The following is a 25,124-nucleotide window of genomic DNA, read 5'->3' as shown; positions in this document are numbered from 1 at the left end:
ATTCCAGTCAGAATGGATACCACTTACTTAGGCTGTCAGCTACAAACATGTATTTAAAGTTTTTGAGAGAATATGACAGACATATCAGGGGCATTATAAACAGGATAATTCCTAATGTTTGAAGTGTATTTTGGAGTGATGGTGCCCAGGTCATGGTCCCCTAATCAAAGAAAGATCCCATGAAGAAGTCACAGATTTGAGCCAAGTAGCTGGCTCCGTGATCTGATGTAACTGATTTTCAACTTCCCCAGAAGTGTTAATCCAGGTACCGTAGGTGGTGTTGGCCAAAGCATAGACAATTTATTGCTCTGCTAAAGATAACCGAAGGCTATTCTATTATTAGGACCAACCTTGGCCAGAGTCTAAGGGTGTCTCCTGGGAAGCTGATGTCTTAGCAGGGGACTCTGCAGTGTCTGCAAGAGTTAAGGAAAGGTTCTGATCATATCTTGTGCACATTTGCTCCTAACCAAGTGATGGACTTGCTCACAGGGTTTACTGTGTTTACCCATTTAAGGCAGGGGTCACTTAGGTTTTTAATGTATTTGGAAAGAGAATCTTCTATCATGAAATAAGGAGTTTCCCTAAATGTCTTGCAAAGATGGTACTGCTGTGGGGTTTCCTAGTGAGTGGAGATAAATCAGATCTACTCAGTTGGGACAGATTGGAATCAGCCCTGGGCAGAGCAACAGGAGTGAGGCAGCCCCAGCCTTGGCGCTGGGGATCTGGGATTGGTCCAGCATGAGCCTGCTAAAGCCAGCAGGGGCCTGGCCTGCTGGACACTGTCGCAGGGGCCCTCTGAGGCCTGCTGCCTGTCTCTGCTCCAGGATTTGAGAAACCAGTGTAGGGGATCAGACCAGGGAAGGGATGCGGGGCTTCTTCAGGTCTGAAATTTTTATTCAGGGTTCCAGTCCCTGAGGCTCACTGCCATCTGGGTAGCGAGGAAGACCTGGTGCAGTTTCTTCCAAGGGGATTGTGGGGCAGTCTTTGTTCTGATTGGTTTCAAATTAGAGGCGTGGAAGAAAACTGGAAACGTGAGTTTGTTAAGTCAGAGCCAGATATTTGACGAAATGAAGAATTCAGGATCCAGACAAGTTTGTAGGTATACAGCAAAACCACAAAAACAATTATTAGGACTAGAATCTAATATCGATGGAGGGGCAAACATATTTTTTCTCTCTGTAATACTCCCTTTTTTTTAAAAAAAAAACCAAAGATAATCTCAGTAAAAGTAACTTGTTTGTATTAAACTTGGTCTGGTTATTTAGATAAGTGCTGCGAGAAGAGTGACCGATCATTTAAGTGCTTTTTGAGACTGCTTTCTTGCTGCTAATTTTCATAAGGAGTTTCAGACTGAACTCTCAAAAGCTTTCAAAGCCAGGAAACCAAGCCGAGGACATGGCCATCAGATTGTACCTGCGGCCCCTTGTCAGTCAAAGCCTTGGTCATATGGCCAGTGTTTCCAGTTGTGTCCTAGAGAAGGAGAATAGGTTCTTATTGAACTTATGTGAATAAATATATTGTCATGGAAGTCAGAATACTCATTGAAATACTCTGAATTCTGAAGGAATCAGGGAGAAAAAGTAAATGTTTCATCTTTGTTCACAAAGGTAAAGTAAAGTAAGTGCCGCTCAGTCATGTCCGACTCTTTGTGACCCCATGGACTGTAGCCCACCAGGTTCCTCCGTCCATGGGATTTTCCAGGCAAGAATACTGGAGTGGGTTGCCATGTCCTTCTCCAGGGGATCTTCCCAACCCAGGGATCGAACCCAGGTCTCCCGCTTTGTAGGCAGACGCTTTACCATCTGGGCCTCCGGGGAAGTTCACAAAGGTATATCTTACCAAATTGCTGATAGCTTAAGGGACAAGATTTCTTAAAATCTGGAAGAACATTAATGAACCAGCAATATTTTAGACACACAATCATAAGAGTTATAGTTATCCTACATACCATTTTTGCAGTTTTGTAGAAGTCTCCCCACCAATGTCTCTATATAACTTGAGTCATGTTAAATGCCTTGTGGTGGGTGAAAGACCGATGGGGTTTGCCGTGGAGCCAGGAAGAACCAGGCAGCCACCTCTTTAATTTACAGCCACTGTTAGTCTGTTTTAATGTTTCTGAGGCAGGAGCAGATGCTGCCGTGTTACAGGGGCAGACGGCAGGCGGTGAAGGGTCAGAAGGGTCAGAAGAAGGGACTTCAACCACATTTGCCACAGCCTTGATAGGTCCTGCTGCTCTTGCCTTTGCATGACAGTCAGCTGGGCGCTTCCCTGACATCAGGCTCAGTCCTGGTGGCGTGAACCCTCCCTCCCTCCACCAGCAGGGAAAGGCAGGCAGGCCAGCCCTTCCAGAAGGCTCCCTGGTGATGGGCATGGTCTGCACTGCTCATAGGCTTGCACGTGCTGCCTGGGCTGGGGCTGCCATCCTGGAGCCCACCTACCTTTACTCCCACTGGGGTCTTGGCATGGTGTCTGGAGGACTCTGGTGTGGGGGGCATGGGAGTGCCGAATGATGGGATCTGGGGAGATGAGCTCTTCTCACCCAGAAGCTCAGCTCTCCCTGGACACCAGGTGCCGCTGGCCTGGCCCCAGCCCTTGTCCACTCAGGCAGCCTGTTGGGGGAGATGCACTGGCCTGAGGCGTCTTCAGGACCAAGGCTACCCTGTCCCCAGTGCTCTGGGCACAGGTGTGCACCCTACCTGTCTACATGGGTGGCTTCTCCCTTCTAGAGGCTCCAAAGGGAAAGACATCAGCACCATCAAGTCCCTGAGGGTCCTGCGTGTGCTGAGGCCACTCAAGACCATCAAGCGGCTGCCCAAGCTCAAAGTGAGAGTCTGGAGTGGGGCCTGGAGGGGGGTGGGGCTGTGTGTGTGCATGTGTACCTATGTGTGTACACGTTTACAGGTAGACTTCGTGTGTGTGTACATGTGTGTGCACACACGTACATGTAGGAATGCATTGCGGGGTGCACATATGTATCTGGCCTGGCCCCCTGCAGCTTCCCGTGTAGGGTGGGGACGAGCATAGCTGAGGAGAGGCCCCCATGAGGGAGGCCCTACATTGTGTGCATGGGATGGGCTCTCAGCTCTGTGACCATCTCCGAGGGGGCTCCTTCTCTGCATGTCCTGTGAAGCTCGTCTTCCTCCACTCAGGGGCACCCACAGGACCAAGTGTTTTATCAGCAGCTGTAGTGCAGAGGTCAGGGTCACAGGGAGATGCCAGGAGAGCAGGGGTTGGGGGATATGGCTTTAGAATTGTGCTGCAGTCTAATTGTTGCTGAGCTTGTGCTTAAATTCACTTAATCCTCCAAGACTGTGCAGTAAAATGTTAGGAGAACCTTTGACCTGTAGGCCGTGGAGATACTAAGTGATGTGAGGTTCTGGGGGGTGGTTTGCTTAGAGCCCATGTTGAAGGGGCGGCTCAAGGGTGACTGAGGCACCAGGGGCAGGGCTGCCAGGGCAGCTGCCCATGTGTGGAGTGTGCCCCACGGGCCCTTGAGAGCCGGGTGCAGATTGGCCTCTGTGCACAGCCAGCAACAACCAGACCAGGGCAGCAGGGAGAGGTTCACTGGAGAACAGGTGGCCTGGGCAGTGGGAGCAGCTGGGAGTCCCCTCTGGTTCACGCACGTGCCCAAGTCCTGCCTTGAGCTGGCCTCACATCGCCGGTTGTCTACCTCATCCCGAATGCCCCCGACGGGCAGAGGTCAAGCAGTGCCCTCAGTTTAGCCCTGTGCCTTCCCTCCGTGCTGGCCCGAGGCCTGGCTGAGTGGCCTAACGCTGGCCCCAGCCCCAGGCTCTCCGTGGTGTCGGGCCCCCTGCTGCACCAGCTCTTTAGCACCTCCTGCCCACCCGTCCGGTCCAGGAGGACCCTCCTGGTCCCCGGTGCAGACCCTTCTGGGTCCCGGGCTGGCCCGCCCCCTCACAGCCCTGCCCCTCCCCAGGCTGTGTTTGACTGTGTGGTGAACTCCCTGAAGAACGTCCTCAACATCCTGATCGTCTACATGCTCTTCATGTTCATATTTGCTGTCATCGCGGTACAGCTCTTCAAGGGGAAGTTTTTCTACTGCACCGACGAGTCCAAGGAGCTGGAGCGGGACTGCAGGTAAACTGGGCCCCCTACTGTCCCCAGGGCCGGCCTGGGCCCGTCCTGCCTGCACGCCTCAGGGGCTCAGTGCGGCCTCCGCTGGACGCCGTGTCAACCCTCAAGATCCAGGCTGGGCCCTAAGGTCGGGGCAGCCCCAGGGCTGAAGCCACTTCCTCATCACTGAGGCCTTGGGCCCCAGCTGAGCAGACAAGAGAAGTGCCCTCAGGGAGGGGCGGGGGGGAAGGCTGGTGCCCGTGTGAGCGCCATCCTAGACTTTGCACACAAAGGGAATCATGTGCTCTGTGTGGCCCGCTGTACCCGACTCCCGCTGCTTCAGCGGTCAAGGTCTCTGCTGCTATGGCCCAAGTGGTCTCCCTCTCCTGACGGTTGGATGTCATTCCTTTTATCATCAAACCTCACTGAACGGATCTGCCTACCTGTTGGTGGACATTTGGGTTGTCCCCACGTTTGGGCTGCTGTGGTTACTGCTGCTTCGAATACATGTGCAACTTTTTCTGTGCACAGGTGCTCTCATTTTTCTCGAGGATAAGCCTGGAGGTGGGGTTGCTGGGCTGCGTGGTGATTCTCTTTGTCAGTTTCAGGAGCTGCCAAACTGTTTCCCACCAACAGTGTCTGAGAGTTCTGATTTCTTCACGGGCTTGCCAACACTGTTATTTTCCTTTTAAAAAATGTAATTATAGCCATCTTAGTGGGGATGAAGTGGTGTCTCATTGTGGTTTGATTTGCGTTTCCTTGATGATTCATGATGTAGAGCCTCTTTTCATGTGCATATTGATAATTTGTATGTCTTCTTTGCAAAAATATCTATTCAGGTCTTTTATCCGTTTTTAAAATTGAAATGTTCATCCATTGTATAACTGATTGTAATAGTTGTTAGTGTAGTGCTGATAGAAAGCCCCTTATCAGACAGATGGTTTTCTGTCTTTAGTCCCATTTTGAGTGTTGATGATTTCCTTTGAAAAACAGAGCTTTCCATTTTGACAAAGTCCAGTTTACCTATTTTTTTCTGTGGCCCCCTATATTTTCTTCTAAGAGTCTTATAAAGTTACTACTTACATTTATGCCTTTGATCTATTTTGAGTTAATTTGTACACATGGGGTGAGATGGGGGTCCACATTCATATTCTCACCTGTAGATACTCAGTGGTTTCAGCACCATCTGATGAAGAGACCAGTCTTTCTCCCCTGAATGGACGACCCTTTTCAAAAGTTGGTTGACTGCAGACACGGGGGTTTGTTTCGATCCTTTGCCTTTGACCTCTGGCTCCCTCTGTGTTCCCACCCCCAGGGGCCAGTATTTGGACTACGAGAAGGAGGAGGTGGAAGCTCAGCCGCGGCAGTGGAAGAAATACGACTTTCACTATGACAACGTGCTGTGGGCCCTGCTAACGCTGTTCACTGTGTCCACGGGCGAAGGGTGGCCCATGTGAGTGCTGCCCGGCTCCTCACGGCTGCTCGGCGAGAGAGGGGCAGCTGGGTGGGGAGCTGAGACTCTGCACCTGTCACTAAGCAGATCCGCCCTAGGCTCTGTGCTTACTGGTGAGAGGAGGCCCTCCCTCTGGGAGTGGGCAGCCTGGAGGAGGAGGAGAGTAAGCCCAGAGCACAGTATCATGAGCTCCTAAAAATCCCCGCTCAGTGGCAGGGCGCTGGAGGGAAGAGGAGCTGGCTGCTGGCCTCATTAAGGGGAGCCTGAGGGATGCATGTGTTCAGTGCCGCGCTGGATGGCAGGGGCTTCCTTTAGAGCTGAGAGGACCATCCCTCAGAAGGTAGGGGTGATGCTCTGCCAGGAGACTCTGCTGAACCCAGGGCTTCCTGACAACAGGTGAAGCAGGGTATGGGTAGGTGACCTGGTGTGAAATGGGAGAGAGCCGGGCAGCACAGGACTTCTGGGCCTCTCCCGCTTCTCCTTGTAGGGATAGGACCTCAGGCAGCCAAGGCCTCCTCCTGGAGGTCCCCAGCAGCCCTGAGTACAAGCCCTTTGGGAGGGGCAGCCTGCTGCTGGGAGACACGGCTCTCCTGGGGAGCAGGCCTGGCCGTGCATGGCACCACCCCAGCTCAGCCACAGAAGCCCTCCTGTGACGTAGGTCTTGTGTTTCCTGGGACCGTGTCCTCCTGGGCTCCCCTGATGTTTGGTGTTGGCTCTTGGCCCAGGGTGCTGAAACACTCGGTGGATGCCACCTACGAGGAGCAGGGCCCCAGCCCCGGGTTCCGCATGGAGCTGTCCATCTTCTATGTGGTCTACTTCGTGGTCTTCCCCTTCTTCTTTGTGAACATCTTTGTGGCCTTGATCATCATCACCTTCCAGGAGCAGGGGGACAAAGTCATGTCTGAGTGCAGCTTGGAGAAGAACGAGGTAGGACTCCCTGCCTTTCCATTTCCAGGCAGCTCCCTGGTGGGCAATGTGGTCAGGGCCCTTGGGCCTCCCTTCTGTGTGGGGACCACTGGCCAGCATGGGGTGGGGAGGGCTCCCTGGAGAAGGCCTTCTGTCATCGGGGCTCTGTGTGTGGCTGGGGGAGGGGGTGTGCAGGGGCTCGAAGGGGTCCAAGTTCTCACTTCTCCTTTCTCCCTCGCAGAGGGCTTGTATCGACTTCGCCATTAGCGCCAAACCCCTGACGCGGTACATGCCCCAGAACAAGCAGTCGTTCCAGTACAAGACGTGGACGTTCGTGGTCTCACCACCCTTTGAGTATTTCATCATGGCCATGATAGCCCTCAACACAGTGGTGCTGATGATGAAGGTGCGTGAGGCCTGCATGGTGGACTGCAGGCGCCCGTGGACACGGGGACTCGACTCTAGCTGGGGGAAGGGCCTGCTCCTCCTGGGGTGTTGGCAGCGGTGATACCACCCTGAGTGCTGGTCAGCTTGGGCTGCCTCCGCAACCCAGATTTCCTGGTTGTCCGTGGGCTGAGATCGTGAGAAGGTTCTGGAAGACGCGGGGAGCAGGGAGGGCTCTCCCAGCGCGGCGGGTGTGTCTGCCCGCTGTGCTCTGACAGGAGGTCTTCATGAGCCTGGTGGGGTGGGTCGGGGCAGCTGAGCCCATGGCCAACAGCACCTCTTCCTTGGGCAGTTCTACGATGCACCCTACGAGTACGAACTGATGCTGAAGTGTCTGAACATCGTGTTCACGTCCATGTTCTCCATGGAGTGTGTGCTCAAGGTCATCGCCTTTGGAGTGCTGGTATGCGCCTTAGCCCCTTCAGGCCTTCTGGTGTCTGTGTTCTGGCCACCCCTGTGTAGGGCATCTTTGAGTGTTCATTGTTTAGAGCTGGGCTTCCCTGAACCCCCAGAGCACATATGACCCTGAAGGGGCCCCAGGGAAGCGACGGCCGGGTTCTGCCCCACCTCTGCCCCCACCCTGTTCCTGGAGGGGAGGGGATGTGCAGCCTTGTGCTCCGCCCACCTGCCCACGAGGGAGCCCATGTGTCCTCTGCTACCTTCTTGACGAGAGGCCACCTCCTACAGCTTGTCTGCAGAGCCTCCCCACCCCCGCCAGCCCAGCACTAACTGCCCTTCTTTCTCTCCAGAACTATTTCAGAGACGCCTGGAATGTCTTTGACTTTGTCACTGTGTTGGGAAGTATTACTGATATTTTAGTAACAGAGATTGCGGTGAGTAGCTCTCCTGCCCCTGCAGGCCCTGAGCGGTCTCCCCACTGTGCCTCCAGGCCTGGGGGTTAGCTCCTCCTCAGAGGATGCTTCCCCACGAAGCTCCTCCCCAGAGGCGAGTTTGGGGGCTGGGTGTCCTGTAGGCACATACTTTATCTTGGGTAAGAAATTGGTTCCCAGAAGGTCTTCCAGGCTGATGGCTGGAGAATCACTGGGAGTGTAAGTGACCAGGAAGATAAGGATCTTGTAATTTCGTATGTGTCTAGTACGGATGCACCTGACAACTGGTTCCAAAAAGATACAACTAAAGCCAAGAAGGATTTGGAGTATTTTAAAATATCAGGTTTGTTTTACATACGTGTGTGTGTGTGCACACGCACACATGCTGGAGATTCTAGTTCTTACTAAAATGCATGGATTATATCTGAAAACTGACTGAGGGCTAGAGCATGAACATGTCTCAACAAACTTGAAATAATCTGAGTCATAAGCGGTGTTCTTCAAGCACAACAGATCGATAGGATCAAAGATAAGAACATCTCTATCAACGTTTCTTATGTTCAATTCCCTAGGAATAGACGCTGAGATGAGGGTTCTTGTAAAAGTTATATTTTGGGACATGTTCCGAGGCAGAACCACGGGGAGAGCTTTGGGGAGGTGGGTGGGGAGAGAAGAACCACAGGGGCTGAGGCTCCAGCTCCATGTCGGGTGAGCTGCGGAGTTCTGTGCCCGCCAGGTCTCGGCTAAAGGCTTGCCTGGGGTGTGGATTCCCAGGTACCCGAGTGCCCTGAGGCAGGTAAAGCAGGCTCCCGCAGCCTGTGCTGCTGGGCCTAAGGGCCACATGCAGGGTGGGGGCATCTGCTTGCAGCCCTGGCCCCACCCGGCTCTGCCTACTCTTCATGTCGGGTCCTGTCTCTGGCTTCAGATGGTGCTGGTCATGACCTCAGGGAGGAGGGAGTTGATGGGAGGAGGAACAGGGCGCCTACGGTTGCCACGGGGACCCACGTCATCTTGGGATCTTTGCTGTGGCCAGCCCTCTGCTGCTCCAGTTGCTGGTCATACCAAGTGAGCCAGCGTTCATGCTGCGCCGCCAAGGCCCTGCTTGCTGTGCCCTGTGGTGGCTCTAGCTGCTATGATGGTGCAGGCACAGTTCAGACTGGTCCCAGAAACTTCTAGAAAGGCCCCTGGGAGCCCCCTGATTTCCAGACAGACTTCTCCCTGCCCCATGCAAGGGCAGCTCTGCCCTTCACACCTTGGCTGTGAAGAGCCCAGAGTCACAGGAGCCAGGGTGGCCTCCTGGGTCCCACAGAGGAAGCTGTCTCCACCTGTTTGAGTCTGGACTCCTAGATGTGCCTCACTTGAGTTTGTGGGATGGTGGCGCAAAGTCCCCCTGGGCTCCTGTGGGTGACAGGGCCCACCTCTACTTTGGGCCCTTGTTTCCCAAATCCATGCATGTTTTCAGGTTGGGCACCCAGTATATCTATCGGCCGCCCACTCCTCTTGAAGGACAGCCCCGCCATCCCAGTGTCTTTTCTGTGCCTGCGAGAGGCTGTCCCGGCGTTTCACCCGGCCGACACCTGAGTGATGTGGAGGCTGACATGCTAGCGGGTCCCGGGTCTCTCGCCCTGTTGGCCCTCCTTTCTCCTCTAAGTGGATGTCGTGTGGAATCTCCTTCTGGTACATCTCTGACGCTAGTGCATCAGCCAAGGCAGGCCTGACCCGAGATGTGAGTGGTCCCTGTGGAGACCCATCACTGCTGTTTCCAGGGGAGAGTTTCCCACAAAGTGACTGCTGGCAGCACCAAGTATGGCTCTCCTTAGAGGCCTGCAGGTGGCCTCGCTTGCAATGGGCAGGTGTTCAGTAGTGGCTGTGGCTGTATTCGCTTTGCTGAGGAGGAGCCTGGCTGTCGGGCCCAGGCACAGGCTCCCCCCAGCTGTCTCAGTCCCTGCCTCTGTGGGTCTGCCGTGTGAGTGGGGCTGGGGACGGAGGCCTGCTGCCATCATCGGCCAGTGCGTCCAGGGTGCGTGGGTTTTAGTGCCTCTGTGGCTGTGGGTGCTGGGGTGGTGTTCACATATGACACACAGTGTCCGTTCCCAGGTCCAGCCAGTGCCTCTGCCCCAAACCTTGTTCCCTCCAGAGGCCTGAGCAAGCTGGAGTCCTTGCCTTATCACAGACAACGTCTCCCTACACACACACACACACACCCCAGACACACACACGTACCCATGCCATGGTAGATTGCGCACACCACTCAGAGCTCTGCCTCACACTGTCTCTTGGGTGGCCCTGCCTGGGGCTCTACTGAGGGCTATACTAGTATATCAAGCCAGTCCCTCCATAACCAGGTTTTGAGTTTTACGGCCCAGTTTTAGTGACCATCCCACGATGTGCTGGGAAAGGGTGACCTGAGAAGAGACTGGTGTGACAGAGGCGAGAGGCTGGCTGGGCCTTCCTGTCATGTGACTGTGGCCTCTAGACTTGCTCCCGTGTGGCCCCAGATGTGGCATGTCCATTGTGCCCCGGGCTGTTGCTGGGCCTGCAGCACATGACTCGTGAGGGCAACTTTGGTGCCATAGATACGGCGTCTCATGGTCAGACAGTCTCTGTAGGACCTTGTAGCCAGGCATGACATCTCTGCAGATGATGTGAATCTTTGCTCCAGGAGCCTGCTGCTGCTGCTGCTGCTAAGTCGCTTCAGTCGTGTCCGACTCTGTGCAACCCCATAGACAGCAGCCCACCCTTGGAGAAGGAAATGGCAACCCACTCCAGTGTTCTTGCCTGGAGAATCCCAGGGATGGGGCCACCACCAGGCTCCCCATCCCTGGGATTCTCCAGGCAAGAACACTGGAGTGGGTTGCCATTTCCTTCTCCAATGCACGAAAGTGAAAAGTGAAAGTGAAGTCGCTCAGTCCTGTCTGACTCTTAGCGACCCCATGGACTGCAGCCCACCAGGCTCCTCCGTCCATGGGATTTTCCAGTCGAGAGTATTGGAGTGGGGTGCCATTGCCAGGAGCCTAGGTGACTATATTGACTTTCATGTGGGGCCTTCGAGGGCCCCACACAGGTGTTTATCTCCCACAGATATTCCTAGCACCATGGGGCCTGCTGGGGCTTGTGGCCCAAGTGGCAGGCTCCTGACACTGCAGTGTGGACCTGCTAGAGAGCCTTCTCTTGCTCTGAAACCTGCTGCTTTGCGTCAGCTGATGAACGGAAGCAGCGGTCTTCCCTTAGGTGGGCCTGCTGTCTCCAGGACACACGGAGTCTTCCAAGAGTAGGAGGCGTGAGGTCCAGTGGGGTCCCTGTTCAGACACGGCTCACACCACTGGGTTATAACACTCTGGTACACTAGATTTCCACCTCAAACATGGGGAAAGGCCATTTCAATGCTACATATGTTCTAGAGAATAGAAGAGGGAACATTTCCTAACTAGTTGTATGAGGCTACATCATACAATGTAGCCTTGAATCTTGACATCAAAAATTTTAAGAAGAGTGTAAGAAAGGACGATCATAATCCATACTCACTCATTAACATAGATGCAGAATTCAAAACAGCATGTAAGCAAGCCAGATCCCGCAGTGTCCAGGAAGAAGTGCAGTCAGGTTTATCCCAGGAACACCAGACTCCACAACAGAAAGGCTATCACTGTAATTTACATGAACAGGTCAAAGGACACTGTTAATAAGCCTGTCACAGATGCAGAAAAGATACTCAATAAAATTCAGATTTTATTCGTGATGGAAACGATTAGCATGTGTTAACTTGATGAAGAGCATTCACCAAGAAGCCCTATGCAAATATCTACAGTGGTGAAATTTGGAAAGAATTCCCTTTAAAATCAGAAAAGGACAATGATGTCTGTAACCACTACTTCTTTTCAACATTGAACAATATATCAACAGTTCAGTAAGTTGTGTGTCAGCTTCATAAGAACAGATTTTTGTCTGCTTTGCTCACTGCTGATTCCAGTGCTTAAAATAGTGCCTGGCAGTGTGCAGGCGTTCGTAAGTACTTGCCGAATGAATAAGACAGAAAAACAAAGGGAATGCTTAAGTTTCAGAAGGGGACTACGTAAACTGCCATTAGTCGAAGAAGACGTATCATCTGTGGATGAAATCTAGGATAATCTAAAACTAATTGAATGTGAGGTTGCTCAAGAGAGTGCATTGTATTTCGTTACAACATCGGCACTCCTGACGATAAACCTAACAAGGTGTGTGTGCGAGATCTCTTTGTGCAAAATTATTAAACGAAGACCTGCATAGATGGAGGTGCATGTCATGTTAATAAGTGGTGTCAATGTCATAGAGATGGCGATTTTCCCCAGTTGATCTATAGATTCAATGCAATTTCAATAAAAATACCAATTATTTTGCTTTTCTTTTTGTTTGTCTCTTTTTATGCAGTTTGGCAAGTTGTTTTTAGCATTTGTAAGAGAAAGGCTCACAAATGGCCAAGATACTTGAGAAGAAGGTGCTCCTGGGGGGCTGTGGTGGGGAGGCTGCTCCTGACAGTGAGGAGACATCCTGGGAAGTTGTAGCAGTTAAAACAGTGTGGTGTTGGCGTAGGCATAGCTCAAGAGCCTGGACACGGACTTGGTTGTATTTGGAAACTTGGTGTGTGACTCACTGTGGGCGTAACTGATGAACAACACAGGGGAAAAGAGACGTTGGATCTTGGTTCGTACATTCACGAAAATGCGGCAAATGGGTGAAAAAACGTAAGTGTAAGAGACAAAACTTTAACAGTCTTAGAAGAAAATACAAGAGATTATCTTTAAGACTTTGAGATAGGGATGCTTTGTTAAGCAAAATATATGTAAAGTACCAGCCATAACTGGAAAAGATTGTATAAAATAAAGTTTTTGTTTATCAAAAGGAGGAATGCCGATCCGTGAAGAGGGAAAGGACAGTCACATCACACTCCTTCACGTATGTGTGTTAAGACACTTACTTGTGCAGTGCCTGTGGTGTGCTCAGCACTGTCCTAAGTGCTGGGACAAAAGGTGCAACTCTGTTTCATCCTAGTGGGCAGGACTCACAGTGCCAGTGATGGCGGGAAGACAGAGCAGAGCGCGTGAGGACTGGGTGCTTGTGTGTCATGAGGCGCAGCTCCAGGCAGCAAGCTGGGCTCAAGCGGAGGTGGAGCCGGTCAGAGCTGCGGGCAGCAGAGGCCCCCTCAGGGCTGAGGGGGTGGGCACGCTGGCTGCACAGGGAAGGCTGTGCAGTCAGTAGAGCTTGGCTTTTCTTCTGAGTGCGATGGGAGGGCTTGGAGGCTTTGTGAGGAGCGACACTGTCTGGCTTTTAAGGCCACAGCCCTGGTGGCTCTGTCGAGAAGTGTGTGCAGGTGCAAGCAGAGGCTGTTTTAGCTGGATTGTCCTAGAAACACCCTGAGACAGGGTGTGGTTCAAGTTGTTATCTGGAAGCAAGTGGGAAGGAAGGTGGGGCAGCTCGTGGAAGATGCTGGCAGGTCAGCTGCTGTTATATCCCTGGGCATCCCCACCAGGCATTGTCTGCCACAGGTAGAGAGGGCCAAACAATCAGCCTGTATTGGGCTTCCCTGGTAACGAATCTACGTGCCAATGAAGGAGACCCGGGTTCAATCCCAGGAAGATTCCCTGAGAAGAAAATGGGAACCGACTCCAGTATTCTTGCCTGGAAAGTCCCACGGGCAGAGGAGCCAGGCGGGCTGCTGTCCATGGGGTGGCAAAGAGTTGGATATGACTTAGTGACTGAATAACAACTCATCATTTATTGACGTTAGGCTGTAGGCCTTGTGTCCTGGCCTGGAAAAGCTTTCAGGAACAAAGATATAAGCTGTGACAACTGGATATTGGGCCACAGAAGATGTGTATGTGGCCCAGCATTACTGCCATGAGCCAGGAGTGGAGCTGGGGAGCTGGGGTGCAGTGAGACATGGTCAAGTTCTGGGTGTAACTTCAAGGTAGAGCTGTAGATGAATCAGATGGGAGTGTGAGAGATGAAGCAAGGATGGCATCAGAATTTTTTTCTGAGCACTTGGAGAAGTGGTCGGTCTTTCATTGAAAAGGGAGAAAATTGTGAGGAACAGGTTTTCTGATGACCGTCTGGCTGCACTTTATCCGTGTTAGAGTTCAGTCCGGCTGCCCTCCCTGGAGTCGTCCATGGGCAGCCAGAGGAGACTCGGGCCAATAATGTAAGGCTGGGAATTGTGAGCCTGTAAGATGAGATGGTGTGAGATCCACGGGAGCAAAGAGTGTGAGGCCAGCACGTGGTGACCAGGGCTGGAGGGCAGAGGCCTTCCAGACCCCAGGGGAGGTTAGTGTCCAGAGTGTGCGAGGCTCTTCTGTGAGCCCAAGGCATCTTACAGAGCAGAAGACACGCCACGGAAAGATGCTCAACCTTATTTGTAATCAAAGAAATGCAAAGTGAAACAGCACCGAGATGCCATTTCATAGTTACTGGTTTGTCAAACAGAAATTCCGACGTGGCCAGCGGTGGGTGAGGATGTGGGTGCTGCTGCTGGGTGTCTGGGGAGGTCGGGCACATCTGTAGCTACAGCCTCCGAGGTACAGGTGTGCAGGGTGCCTGAGCAGATGAGCCTGGAGACGTTGTTCACTCTGATGTTCGTGGCAGTGTCTGCAGCAGCAGAGCCTGGAGACGCTCTCCACTCTGATGTTCGTGGCAGTGTCTGCAGTGGCAGCAGAAGTGGTTTGTGGACACAGTGAATGAAATCCTCATCAGGAGGACGCCTCTCAAATTGACATTTGCTCAGAGTCAGAGCACAAGTTCACCCAAGCCCACGAGGGCTACATACAGTCTAATCCCATCACAGAGTTAAGAAAAGACAAGTATAGCTCATTTTAAGAGTTTGAGCTAAAACAGTAAAGAAAAGCAATTATTAACAATAATTAAGTGTAGTTACTACATCTTGTGGAGGGGGGCATGGCAACCTACTCCAGTATTCCTGCCCGGAGAACCCCCAGGGATGGAGGAGCCTGGTGGGCTACAATCCATGGGGATCGCAGAGTCAGACACAATTGAGCGACTAAGCACAACTACATCTGGGGAAGAGAGAGACAGGAAGGGCTTTCAGAGTAATGGTGACATTCTGGTTTTTAAGCTGGATAATGAATATATGGGTGATTTATCATCTTTATTTAAAAATCATGTGTGTATATATATAATTACACGTATTCTTTTGTTTACATGAGATGTTTCATGGTGTTGAGAAGTTAATGATCTGAACAATCCAGGCTGAGAGCTGCCGTTTTAACAAAAAAAAATCAAGGGTGTTTGTTGTACTAGCCGTTGGCCTTGCAGTACGGTCTGGGTGCTGCCCGTTCACTGTGGGCTTCCCGCTCAGAAACGGTTCCCCTGTGTGCTCTGCTTCCCTGGACACAGGAATCTTTATTCCCCTGGAAAAAAGGATCCGAACACTGGGCTTCCGACTGCAAGGGCACAGTCCCGGGGGTTTGGGCACGTGTGTGCCTCGTCAGCAGGGGGTGGAGGCTCAGGTGGCTAATGTCATCGACGTGCTGTCTCCCAGGGATGCCTCTCCAGAGAGAGGCCCCTCAGCTGCTGGACTCTTGAGGGGCAGCTTGCAGATGTTTGAGACCCTCCAGGGCAGCCTCCCTCAATCCTGCACACCCAGCAGTTCTGGTGGGAGTGTTCAGAATCCGCCTGGTCTCAAAGCTCAGCTGCCCAGCTGCTAGTGATTTCCGAGGGCAGTCTTCTTGCTGCTCTGCCTGGAGGAGGGAAGAGGAAGGCAAGCCGCCCTGTGGGTTTCCGTGTTGCTTCTCTTTCTCCATTTGTAGTCACTTCATCTGTTACTTTGTGGATGCACTTTTTTTTTCCTGAGGCAAAAATATGAGTGTCAGTTCCCACTCCCAACTTAAAAGTCACATAGAGCAATAGTCTTAATAACCAGGGTTGCATAGAGAAAGTGCTCCAAACAAGCATGAAACTGACATTGATTTCTTTGCCTGGAATAAAAAAATAAGTGTCTGTGAGTCATCTTTGGATTTGCATTACAAACAGAAATGCAAATGACGCCTCTGTCTGTGTAACCTACAGATTTCAAAAATGTGTTTTGATTTGGTTCATTTTTAAGCAAAATATGCAGTTTACCAAAATCCTAAAAATTTCCAGTGAAGTATTCAGAGTTTGAGTTTTTGCTTGTGTTGATGACTCATTTTCTCTTTTGTTTTCTGTTTTTGTTCTTGATTTACCTTAACCTACCTGCTGACTCACGCCACCCAACATACAATGCGAAAACCATGTCTCCGTCTGTATGTTGCGCGCCTGCTGCTCAAACATCCCAATTTGTAAATAACACGCAAATACCCATCCATGAAAACATCACATATAGGAAACGGTTGGTTTCATGACTTATACGTTCTTAAAGCTCTTTGTTTTGCTTGCTCTGCTCTCCTTTTCCTCTGCTTCCTGTCACCCTCACCGCCGCCCTCCTGTGCTCAGAGCCCAGCTGTACCCGCCCCCTCTGGCCTCTAGTGCGCTCTCCCTGGCTCCTGGCCTTCTGAGGGCCCTCAGGGGCCACTTGATCACAGGAACTGGCCTTGGGCCAAGAGAGGAGATAGGGGCTTCTGAGAGAGAGGCAGGTAAGTGTCGAGACTGAGTCAGAATTGGGGGTGGGGGTTGCTGGGTGCGAGGTTGGACCTGCTCCCTGTAAAGTCCGCGGTTTCTGCTGCACAGTCATCTCCCTTCTGCTCTGCCTCTGTTGGCCAGCAGACCAAGTGGGCTTGGGTCCACCTCTGACGAAGTCTCCTGTTGGGTCCTTCCTGGACAGACCTTATGTGGAGGCCTGGCTGGGGGGCACGAACCTTGGGGGATTGTCCTGACTGAGTAGGAAGAGGGCCTTTGCCCCAGGAGGCAGCAGAGAGCTGGGCCTCCATCCAGCACCATGGATTCCCGTGTGCCCTGGTCAGCGAGCTTGTGTGGAGCCCATGTAAGTGGGGTGGACAGGGCCTCCTTCCGGGTCTGAGGACAATCTGAGGGAGAGTGGGGACGCTGGAGCAGACTGAGCCGAGGCCTCGGCTGGAAGTTCATGCAAAGAGCAAATGTTTCAGGTTCCTGAACAGAAGGTGAATGTGGTAAAGCGTTTCACAATCAGCAGAAAAGCTTGAGTTTTGAGAAAAAGACATTTAAGCCGCACAAGTACCAGGCTGCATCTTTAGCGCAGGCTCTGCTGGTGTCGTCAGGCCTCCGCTCAGCCCTTCCTGCCGCCCCCGAGCAGGCCCCTCGGGCTTACTCCTTTTCTCTCTGTCTCTCCTCCTGTCTCCCCCATCATCAGTCCCCTTGAGAATGAAGCTGAGTAGGAAAGCAGCTTGTTCCCCGTGCGGCTGCACCTCCTCCCCAGCACATGTGGGGCCCCCGGCACATGTGCACAGTCTGAAGGGGAGCCCCTCATTCTGCTGTGAGTCTGCCCAGACGCAATGATGTGCTTGGACACAGGAGGTGAGGGCCTTGGCCTGGGGTCCACTTGCCTTTGTGGCTCCCATCTCAGTTTTCTCAATGATTCCTCACCCCAGGCGTTATGTCCTAACACTGCCACCGTGGGGAGGAGGAAGCAGGTGCTCAGTGGAGCTGGGGACCAGTGTCCCCTCAGTGTAAAGCAGCTGCCGCATTGAGGGGTGCAGCGTTGACCTTGCTGGCTCAGAGGCAGGGGTGATAAGGGGGCCCTGACTTGAAAGTAGCTGTGTCTATTCCAGGCTACAGCAGAAACCGTGGACTCTGGGGGTGGGGAGGGTTGTGTCCACCTCCAGGGGTCGGCTGAGGCCAGGGGTGGCCGTGCTCAGCCGTGGGGAGGCCGCCATGTGCTTGCTGCCCCCACTGTCCAGCATGCGGCCCGCTTGGTGGTGTCTGGCGGCTCGTGCCCTGGGTGCAGCCATGATGTGCTCAGGCCATCACACTGCTTGTGGCATCTGTAGCTGCCTCACCATCCTCCTTCATGACTCTCTAGGGCTGTCTGTCTGTTGGCACCCCCACCCTCTCCTAGGTGCCTACTGGAGCCCCGAGGAGAAAGTCTGGGAGGATGGGTGGGGCCTGGGTGTCCATAGGAAGTGTTACGTGGCTGAGCTCTGTGTCCAGGGACTTGAATGGACAGCATTCCTCTGTCTGCTCTGGTATCCGTCCCTTCTTTATTACCCAGAAGACTATTTCCTCCCACTGTTTTCAGGAGATCATCTTGTCTGTGCCAATTGCCTGAGCAAATTGCTTTTGTCCTGGCCCCTCCAGGTCCACATGCGCAGGTGGTTTCAAAATGAAGAAGCCTGAGGAGGCAGCCCCTCACCCTTGCTGGGCTTCATTGTCCTGTACAAAGGGCTCCCTGACACCCTAAAAGGTCCCCCTTCCAACCTCCTGAGATCACTGGCTCACCTGAGAGTCCTCAAGGCCCAGGGGACTCAGATAGAGAGTGTGGATGTATCTCATCTACCCTGTCTGCCCTGAGGGTCTCTTTCCCCAGCTCGAGCTAGTGAGGGAGCTGCAGGCAAATGAGAACCCCCTCCAGGATCACGTCCCGAGGTCCACTCTGCCTTCTTGCTGATCTGGACCACAGTCAGCCCTTCTGTGCCGGTGAACTGCCCTGTCCCCCTGTGGAATTGTCTAAAACTCAGCACCACCGCCCAGGGTAACTTATGTCCCTCACCAGCACAGTCCAGAGTCCCAGGTGGAAGTGAAGAAGCCAGCCCCTGAGATGAGGCAAGCAAGGGGTGGAGTGAGGCCTGTCCCCCGACAGACACCTCGTCCTAGCCAAGATCAGATGGGCAGCCCTGGAGCGGGACGCCGTTCCTCCCAGACCCTGCCACCTCCTGCACGCGCTCACCGCGGCTGCTGCCTCATTCAACACCTGCTCTCTTTTCTCTGTGTCTGACCACTGAATCTGGCAACACAATGTATCTAGCCTGAGCTGCTTGCGTATTTTAAAACAGCAAAGTGTGAGGAAGCTGCTCTCAGGCTGCGTGTGGGTGGGCAGAAGAGGGCACCTGGTCTCTAAGCAGGCAGGGCAAGAAGCCCCCCGTGCCCATGAGCACCCCTTTCTACTCAGGGACACTGCCCAGAGCCGGGCCCCCTGAAAGGGATGTGCCAGGGATTCAGGTGCCCTTGAGCCAGGGTGGAAGCGTTACTCCCAGGTCATCCGTGGAGCCCAGAGATTATCGGTTTGCTCTGTGCTTGACTTTAGACCCTCTGGATGAGGGCGTGCTGTGAGACATCTCGGGTTCTCTGGAGCAGAGACTGGTCTGGGGGCTACGGAGGGGGCTTCTCGGGTGGCAGCAGCGGGGCCGCCACCACCTACAGCTCCTGTCAAGACTTGTCTGCAGGTCCCTGCCTGGCCCCAGAGGACGTGTCCGCCCCTCTGCTGGGCCCCGGGTGGCAGGGCCTTGCTGGCATGTGGGAGACAAGGGCATGGCCCTCGAGTCTGAGGAGAGGCAGCCCGGCCCAGTCCCTGGGCTGCTCAGCTGTGTCCTGAGAGGCGGTCAGTGTCGGAGGCCTGGCTGCGGGCAGCCTCCCATTCCACCTGGCAGCAGGGAGCTGCTTCGCAGGACCCATCTGTCCCTCCCTGTGGAGGGAGTGTCTCTGATTTGCTGCATGAGAAGTTGTTTGCAATGACAAGCTTTACTTCTGGAAGATTTTCTGGTGGCTGATTGCTGCTTAGACTGTGAAGCAGTGACTTTTTGTTTCAGTCTCTCTCTTCACCTGCTTTTCTTTGGGACACAGTGACTTGGGGAGGTGGGTGGGGAGCAGCCTCCCTGTGCCTGTGGGAGGCTGGTTTCTGAAGGTCAGAGCACAACCTCTTTTCCCTGCAGAACAACTTCATCAACCTCAGCTTCCTCCGCCTCTTCCGTGCTGCCCGACTCATCAAGCTGCTCCGCCAAGGCTACACCATCCGCATTCTGCTCTGGACCTTCGTCCAGTCCTTCAAGGTGAGGCTGGGCGTGGCCAGGCGGGGCCTGACTTCTCCCTCGTTGTGCCGGTGGGGGAGCTTCTGCCCTACCGCCCTGGCACTTTCCTTGGGAAGACCAGGGTGGGTGCCACCCCTCCCATGGCCCCCGTTGTTCCTGTGAGTTTGTAAGGACACTTTTAGTTTTACAGAGAGTATCTTGTTTATGCTCACAAAGGGCTGAAGTGGCTTTTATGACTTGGTTTGTAAATGAAGATGATGGGCACTTGGTGAAGGGGCTTGGTGGTCAGTGGGGCTGGGTCTGAGGTCAGCTAAGGCTGGTGCTGCCCGGAGACCCAGCCAGTGTCCACTCTCTGGATGTGGTGCAGGCAAGGGGGCTGGTGGCTCTCCTGGCGCTGAGCCGGCCTCCTTGTGTCTCTGCAGGCCCTGCCCTATGTGTGCCTGCTCATCGCCATGCTGTTCTTCATCTACGCCATCATCGGCATGCAGGTGGGTGTGTGCAGGGCCATCGCATGACAGCAGGGACTGGTTGGCACTCAGCAGTGTTTCTATGAGCCAGGTGCCAGTCTAAGCACTTTATGAACTTAATTCTTAGAAAGACTGTTCTGTAGCTGAGGCCAGGCATTGCCACCCTTTGTGGGCAGATGTGCGGCCCTCCTCTTGTGTGGAGTCCTGCTGGGCTGTGTCCGGGCACCGGTGGGCACGGTTGCTTGGGTGCTGGGCTCGCACAGTGAGGAGTGTTTGAGCACATCTGCATGGCCTGGGCGGCCTGTGCCACAGCAGCTGGTTGTGCCTTTCGCCCAGGAGCACTTCTGAAGGATGTAGGGATGGGAGGTGGTCTCAAATGTTAATTTGTGGTGGGAGGAGACAGTGTCTAAAAGGTTAGCTGAAAACTGATTTTTAAACTCTATTTTCAGGGATTGAAAGTTCTCTTGCTTGAAATTTACTGAGATCTGATGTTATTTAAAACAAATATATGTTTTTCATGCTTTGGTCTATGGACATACAAAAACACAGCCCAGTGATCTTTGTTTTTGATGGATATATGATAATTCATAAATTTTCAGCTGGATTCCAGATTTTAAGCTGCTTAGAGTGAGGGGCTTATTTGCATTTCTAACCCTGAAAGAAAGAAATTAAAATGGGTACAAAGCCCATTGTCGTGTTTGCACAAAAATGTTAAAAAAAACTTTCAAGTGATCTATCAGAGTATCAGTATAGTTACTGTTTTGGGGTCATTGATGAGAGAGTGAATTTTAAAATGATTCCTTCCTTTTGTCTAGCAGAGCCCACCGAAACTTAGCTCTGGGCCCCACTTTTTACTGGTTATGCTGTTTGGTCCTGGACAGGCTCAGAGCCAGAGCCCGTGCAGACCGGGCTGTGGGACAGTGGCATGTTAGACTTGCCAGGCACTTCCTCTTCCCTGGAAGTGAAGGCGCAGATGCCGCGGGGGCCAGACACCCGGGCCCTGTCCCCCAGCAGCAGTACTGGCAGCTCTGTCGGGGTCTCTGGGTGAGGGCGGTCCCAGCCCGTGTGGCCCCCACTGCACGCCCACAGCCTCCTGCCTGGCCATGGCTCCTAAGGACCCAGCGCACTGGTCTGCAGTGCTGTCTGCCTTCCTCTCCACTGCAGGTATTTGGAAACATTGCTCTGGATGACGACACCAGCATCAACCGTCACAATAACTTTCGGACGTTTCTTCAGGCCTTGATGCTGCTCTTCAGGTGTGTTGTGGGAGGTGGAGGTGGGTCCAGAATCAGAGGCTCCTCCTCAGTGTGTTGTATAGAGGTAGGTCCAGGCTCAGGGACCCCTTCATTCGAGATGGACCCCACCCTCCACTCCTCGTCATACTGGCTTCTCTGTGGTGGACCTTTCCAGTTTCTCCTCCCTTTCTGCTTGTTCTTCCTTAATGGCTCCTGGGCCTGACGGGAGGCCCCCGAAGCAGTCAGTCTGAGACCCCTGGGCTGGGCTGGCTTGCCTGCCTTGTCTCTGCTGCCCAGTGAGGTCTTGAAGCACAGGTGTCAAAAGAGCCTTTCTTGGTGTGCCAGCCCCAAGCTTCCCATCAGCTTGCCTTAGTGATTTCAGGGATCCCTGGGATCAGGAAAATCGGGCAGCAGAGAGCTGCTGTCAACAGTGTGCACCCGCTCAGTGGCCCAAGGGACCAACCGGCCAGACATGTGGGTCTGAGGGCAGCTCCATCCGCCTCTGTTGCTCACAGTGGCTGCAGTTCCCACGGCTCCAGGGTGCAGTCAAGGGGTGCACCAGGGCAGGGCCTTGAGGAGCACCGACTTGTGTCAGCTCAGAGGCCTCCCTGCAAAGGTGTATGGGGGATGGCTCCCTAGCCATTTCTCTGAGGCATGGACACACGTGGACTGTGGCTGCCCACCGCCCTGACGTAAGAAGGCACTCGTGGGTAGAGCCCAGAGGGTCGAATGTGTCTCCTTCATTCACTGTGATCCTCAGGGAGGGCGGAAATGTGGTCTCTCTAATAATTTATGATGAGGGGCCTCATAATAAGTTAATATTTAATTAATAAATAAACAGCAGACCCCACCTTGGGCCCCTTCCTGAGGTTTCCCTGCTATGTCCACTTTTGGGGACACCCAGCTCAGCTGACCCTATGCAGATGTATTTGGCGGGGTGTGGGAGTTCATTTTTTGGAGGGTGAGCTCAGCCCAGGCCTGCTTCACTGAGCTGCCTGGAGAGAGTTTCTGACTTACCCTTTCCATCAGACAAACAGGATCCTTAGGCTGATACTTCCCCAAGTAGTGTCATTTCTCCGGACTTTAGTTCTTACATGCACTTTATTTCTTTGTTTATTAATATCCTGCTTCATGTCACAAGATATATGAAGCCAGCCTTGATTTTAAACCTTTGATCTCAAAGACCTCTGTTCTTTCCTCATCACATGGGCACCCTCATCATTCAGGCTTGGCACAGGCTGAACCAGCCACTGTCAGTGGGGAGTGGACCCAGCTTCTGCCCAGGACTGACCACACAGAGGCATGCTGGGCCACCTGCAAGTCCGATGCACATCTGGCCCCTGTGCTGGCTTCATGCACAGGAGCGGAAGGCCACGCAGGCGGGCTTCTGCAGTAGCTGCTCAGGCTTGAGGGTTCCTGATGTGCTCCAGAAACAGTAGAGGCAGGAGTGGCTGCAGTAGAGTGAATGGGGACCGTGGTAGGGGATGAGGCAGCTGCAGACCCACAGAGCTCTGGGCAGTCATGTAGGGGTCACTGGGGAGGTCTCTGATCTGATCTGGGCTACTGGGCGGGGGAACATCCAGTTAACTAGCTGTTGCTGCAGCTCAGAAGCGGTTGTTGCTCAGCCCAGGGAGGTAGGGGTAGTAAGAGCCTGGCTGGTTTTGAAGGCAGGTCAAGACGTGGTGAGAGAGAGAAGGCAAGGATGACTCCCAAGTCTCTGGCCTGAGCACTGGGAAGGATGGAGTCACTGTGTCCTGAACCCAGGAGGACTGGGCGGCACACGCTGGGGAGGAGATCAGAGGCCGCGGAGGGGGCTCCCCATGGTGCTGACTTCGGGGCCATGATTGCTTTCCTGTAACACGTGCTTTCCCACATAGCATCAACTTGAAAATCTAATGCCAGAGGTTTCTTTTTAAGAATCAGCATCTGTTACCCAGACCTAACACCTATGCAGGATCCCTGTGGGAGGGAACGCAGTTCTCCTAAATTCCTGGGCTTCCTTCCCGGCCAGTCCTGGGCCTTCCCTCCTGGCCTCACGCTCTGCCCTCCTCTCAGGAGTGCCACCGGGGAGGCCTGGCATGAGATCATGCTGTCCTGCCTCAGCAGTCGGGCCTGTGATGAGCTCGCCAATGCCACGGAGTGTGGGAGTGACTTCGCCTACTTCTACTTTGTCTCCTTCATCTTCCTCTGCTCCTTTCTGGTGAGTCCTGGACCCTGTGCACACCCCATTGCCACTTCTGCCTGTCTCAGACCAACCTGAGTCCCCCTGCTCTCTTGCTGACATCTGATTTTGACCCATGATGCATGAAAGCTGATTCCATGTTGATGGTCCTTGTTTCCCTGGGGATGAGGACCACGTTAATCCTGAAAGGACCCACTGAGTAATGAGCTCCTGTGGGCCTGCCTTTACTCCCGTGGAAAGGGCCTTGCATTTCTGTGGGGCACTGTCCCTCAGTTCTCAGCTAGAAGGACTTGCACCGTGGTGGCGAGATACAGGCGCCAGCACTCCAGCCAGCCTGCCTGTGCCTGATGTGGTTCAGGAAACTCATGGGGTCAGGCTGGAGGTGTCCGTGGGCCACATCACAGTGAGTGGACTTTATCACGAGTCAGCAGAAGCCTCTGGGAGATGATGCACAGTGACATCGTCTGCTTGACATCTTAAAACCTCACTCTGGCTTCTGGTCAGGAGAGGCTGTGTGCGGCCAGGAGCTGATTGGAAGTGACAGTTGGAGAAGGGAGGGTGAGAAGGAAGCTGTGTGACGGGGGCCGCCCTGTACAGGCAGAGCTTACGTGACTGGTGACTGAACATGGGCATGAGAGAAAGAGGGGAGAGAGCTGTGTTCTGGGGCTTGCTGGGGTGAGGCAGTGAATGATATTCCCCCGGGTGGAAGGCTGGGGAGCTGCGGGTGTGGTGGGCGGGGAGGCAGTGGAGGCGCGGGGGAGCCTCTGGCTGGAGATGTAAGTTCGCTGTCTTTAGTGTTTGGTGTATCAGTCAGGCTGGATGATACCCTTGAGGTCCCTGTGTGGTCCAGAGACCCGCGACTTAAGCATCACCTGAGCACTTGTTAGAAATTCAGATTCCTGGGTCCCTTCTAAGACTTACCGTACTGGAATCTTTGGGAGAGGGACCCAAGAGTCTGAGTTCTAACGATCTCCCAGGTGCTTCGACTCCCTCCCATACATATACTTTGCTATACACTTAGCGTGAATCACCTATACTTTAAGAAAAACTTTTTAAAATTAAATACAAAAAAACCCAGTGACAAGATAGGAGGCCTCATACTTTGTGATTTAAAAATTGATGCCAAAACTTGAGTAAATCAAAACAGTATTATACTGGCATAAATCCAAACATATACACTGAAGGAATAGAGTTGAGACTAGAAATAAATCCTCATATACATGGTCAAAAGATTTCTAACAAGGCTGCTGAAACCATTTAGTTAGGAAAGATAAACCTTTCAACAAATGGTGGTGGATACCCACATGCAAAGAAGAATGAAGTGGACTTTACACCATATGTAACAATTAGCTGGAGACTTGCCTGGTTAACACTCCGCAGTTGCACTGCAGGGGGTGCACATTTGATCCCCAGTTGGGGAAATAGGACCCATATGCTATGGGGCATGGCCGAAAAGAAGAAAAAAGAAAAGAAAAGAAGTTACCTCAAAATTGATAAAGACCTGAAGACAAGAGCTTAAACTATGAAACTCTTAGAAGAAAACATTGTAGTCTCAGATTCATAACCTCAGATTTGGCAAAGGATTCTTAGATTTGACACCATAATCCTGAGTAAGAAAAGGAAAAAATGG

General features: G+C 53.0%; 1 protein-coding gene across 2 annotated transcripts in view; it reads left to right on the top strand.

Moving 5' to 3' along the window:
- Window positions 1-25,124, top strand: part of CACNA1B (calcium voltage-gated channel subunit alpha1 B) — a 209,995-nt gene that overhangs the window by 159,713 nt on the left and 25,158 nt on the right. For both annotated transcript variants that reach the window (XM_070380086.1, XM_070380087.1), the window contains exons 25-36: window positions 2,727-2,823; window positions 3,938-4,098; window positions 5,390-5,527; window positions 6,253-6,454; window positions 6,675-6,839; window positions 7,170-7,280; window positions 7,627-7,710; window positions 16,058-16,063; window positions 19,515-19,631; window positions 20,033-20,098; window positions 21,242-21,333; window positions 23,368-23,512. In XM_070380086.1, coding sequence (XP_070236187.1) covers window positions 2,727-2,823; window positions 3,938-4,098; window positions 5,390-5,527; window positions 6,253-6,454; window positions 6,675-6,839; window positions 7,170-7,280; window positions 7,627-7,710; window positions 16,058-16,063; window positions 19,515-19,631; window positions 20,033-20,098; window positions 21,242-21,333; window positions 23,368-23,512 — 1,384 coding nt within the window. The remainder of the gene's footprint in view (window positions 1-2,726; window positions 2,824-3,937; window positions 4,099-5,389; window positions 5,528-6,252; window positions 6,455-6,674; window positions 6,840-7,169; window positions 7,281-7,626; window positions 7,711-16,057; window positions 16,064-19,514; window positions 19,632-20,032; window positions 20,099-21,241; window positions 21,334-23,367; window positions 23,513-25,124) is intronic.

Source organism: Bos mutus, chromosome 11 (genome assembly GCF_027580195.1).
Source record: "Bos mutus isolate GX-2022 chromosome 11, NWIPB_WYAK_1.1, whole genome shotgun sequence".
Lineage (NCBI taxonomy): Eukaryota > Metazoa > Chordata > Mammalia > Artiodactyla > Bovidae > Bos > Bos mutus.
This window is presented reverse-complemented; position numbering and strand designations above follow the sequence as displayed.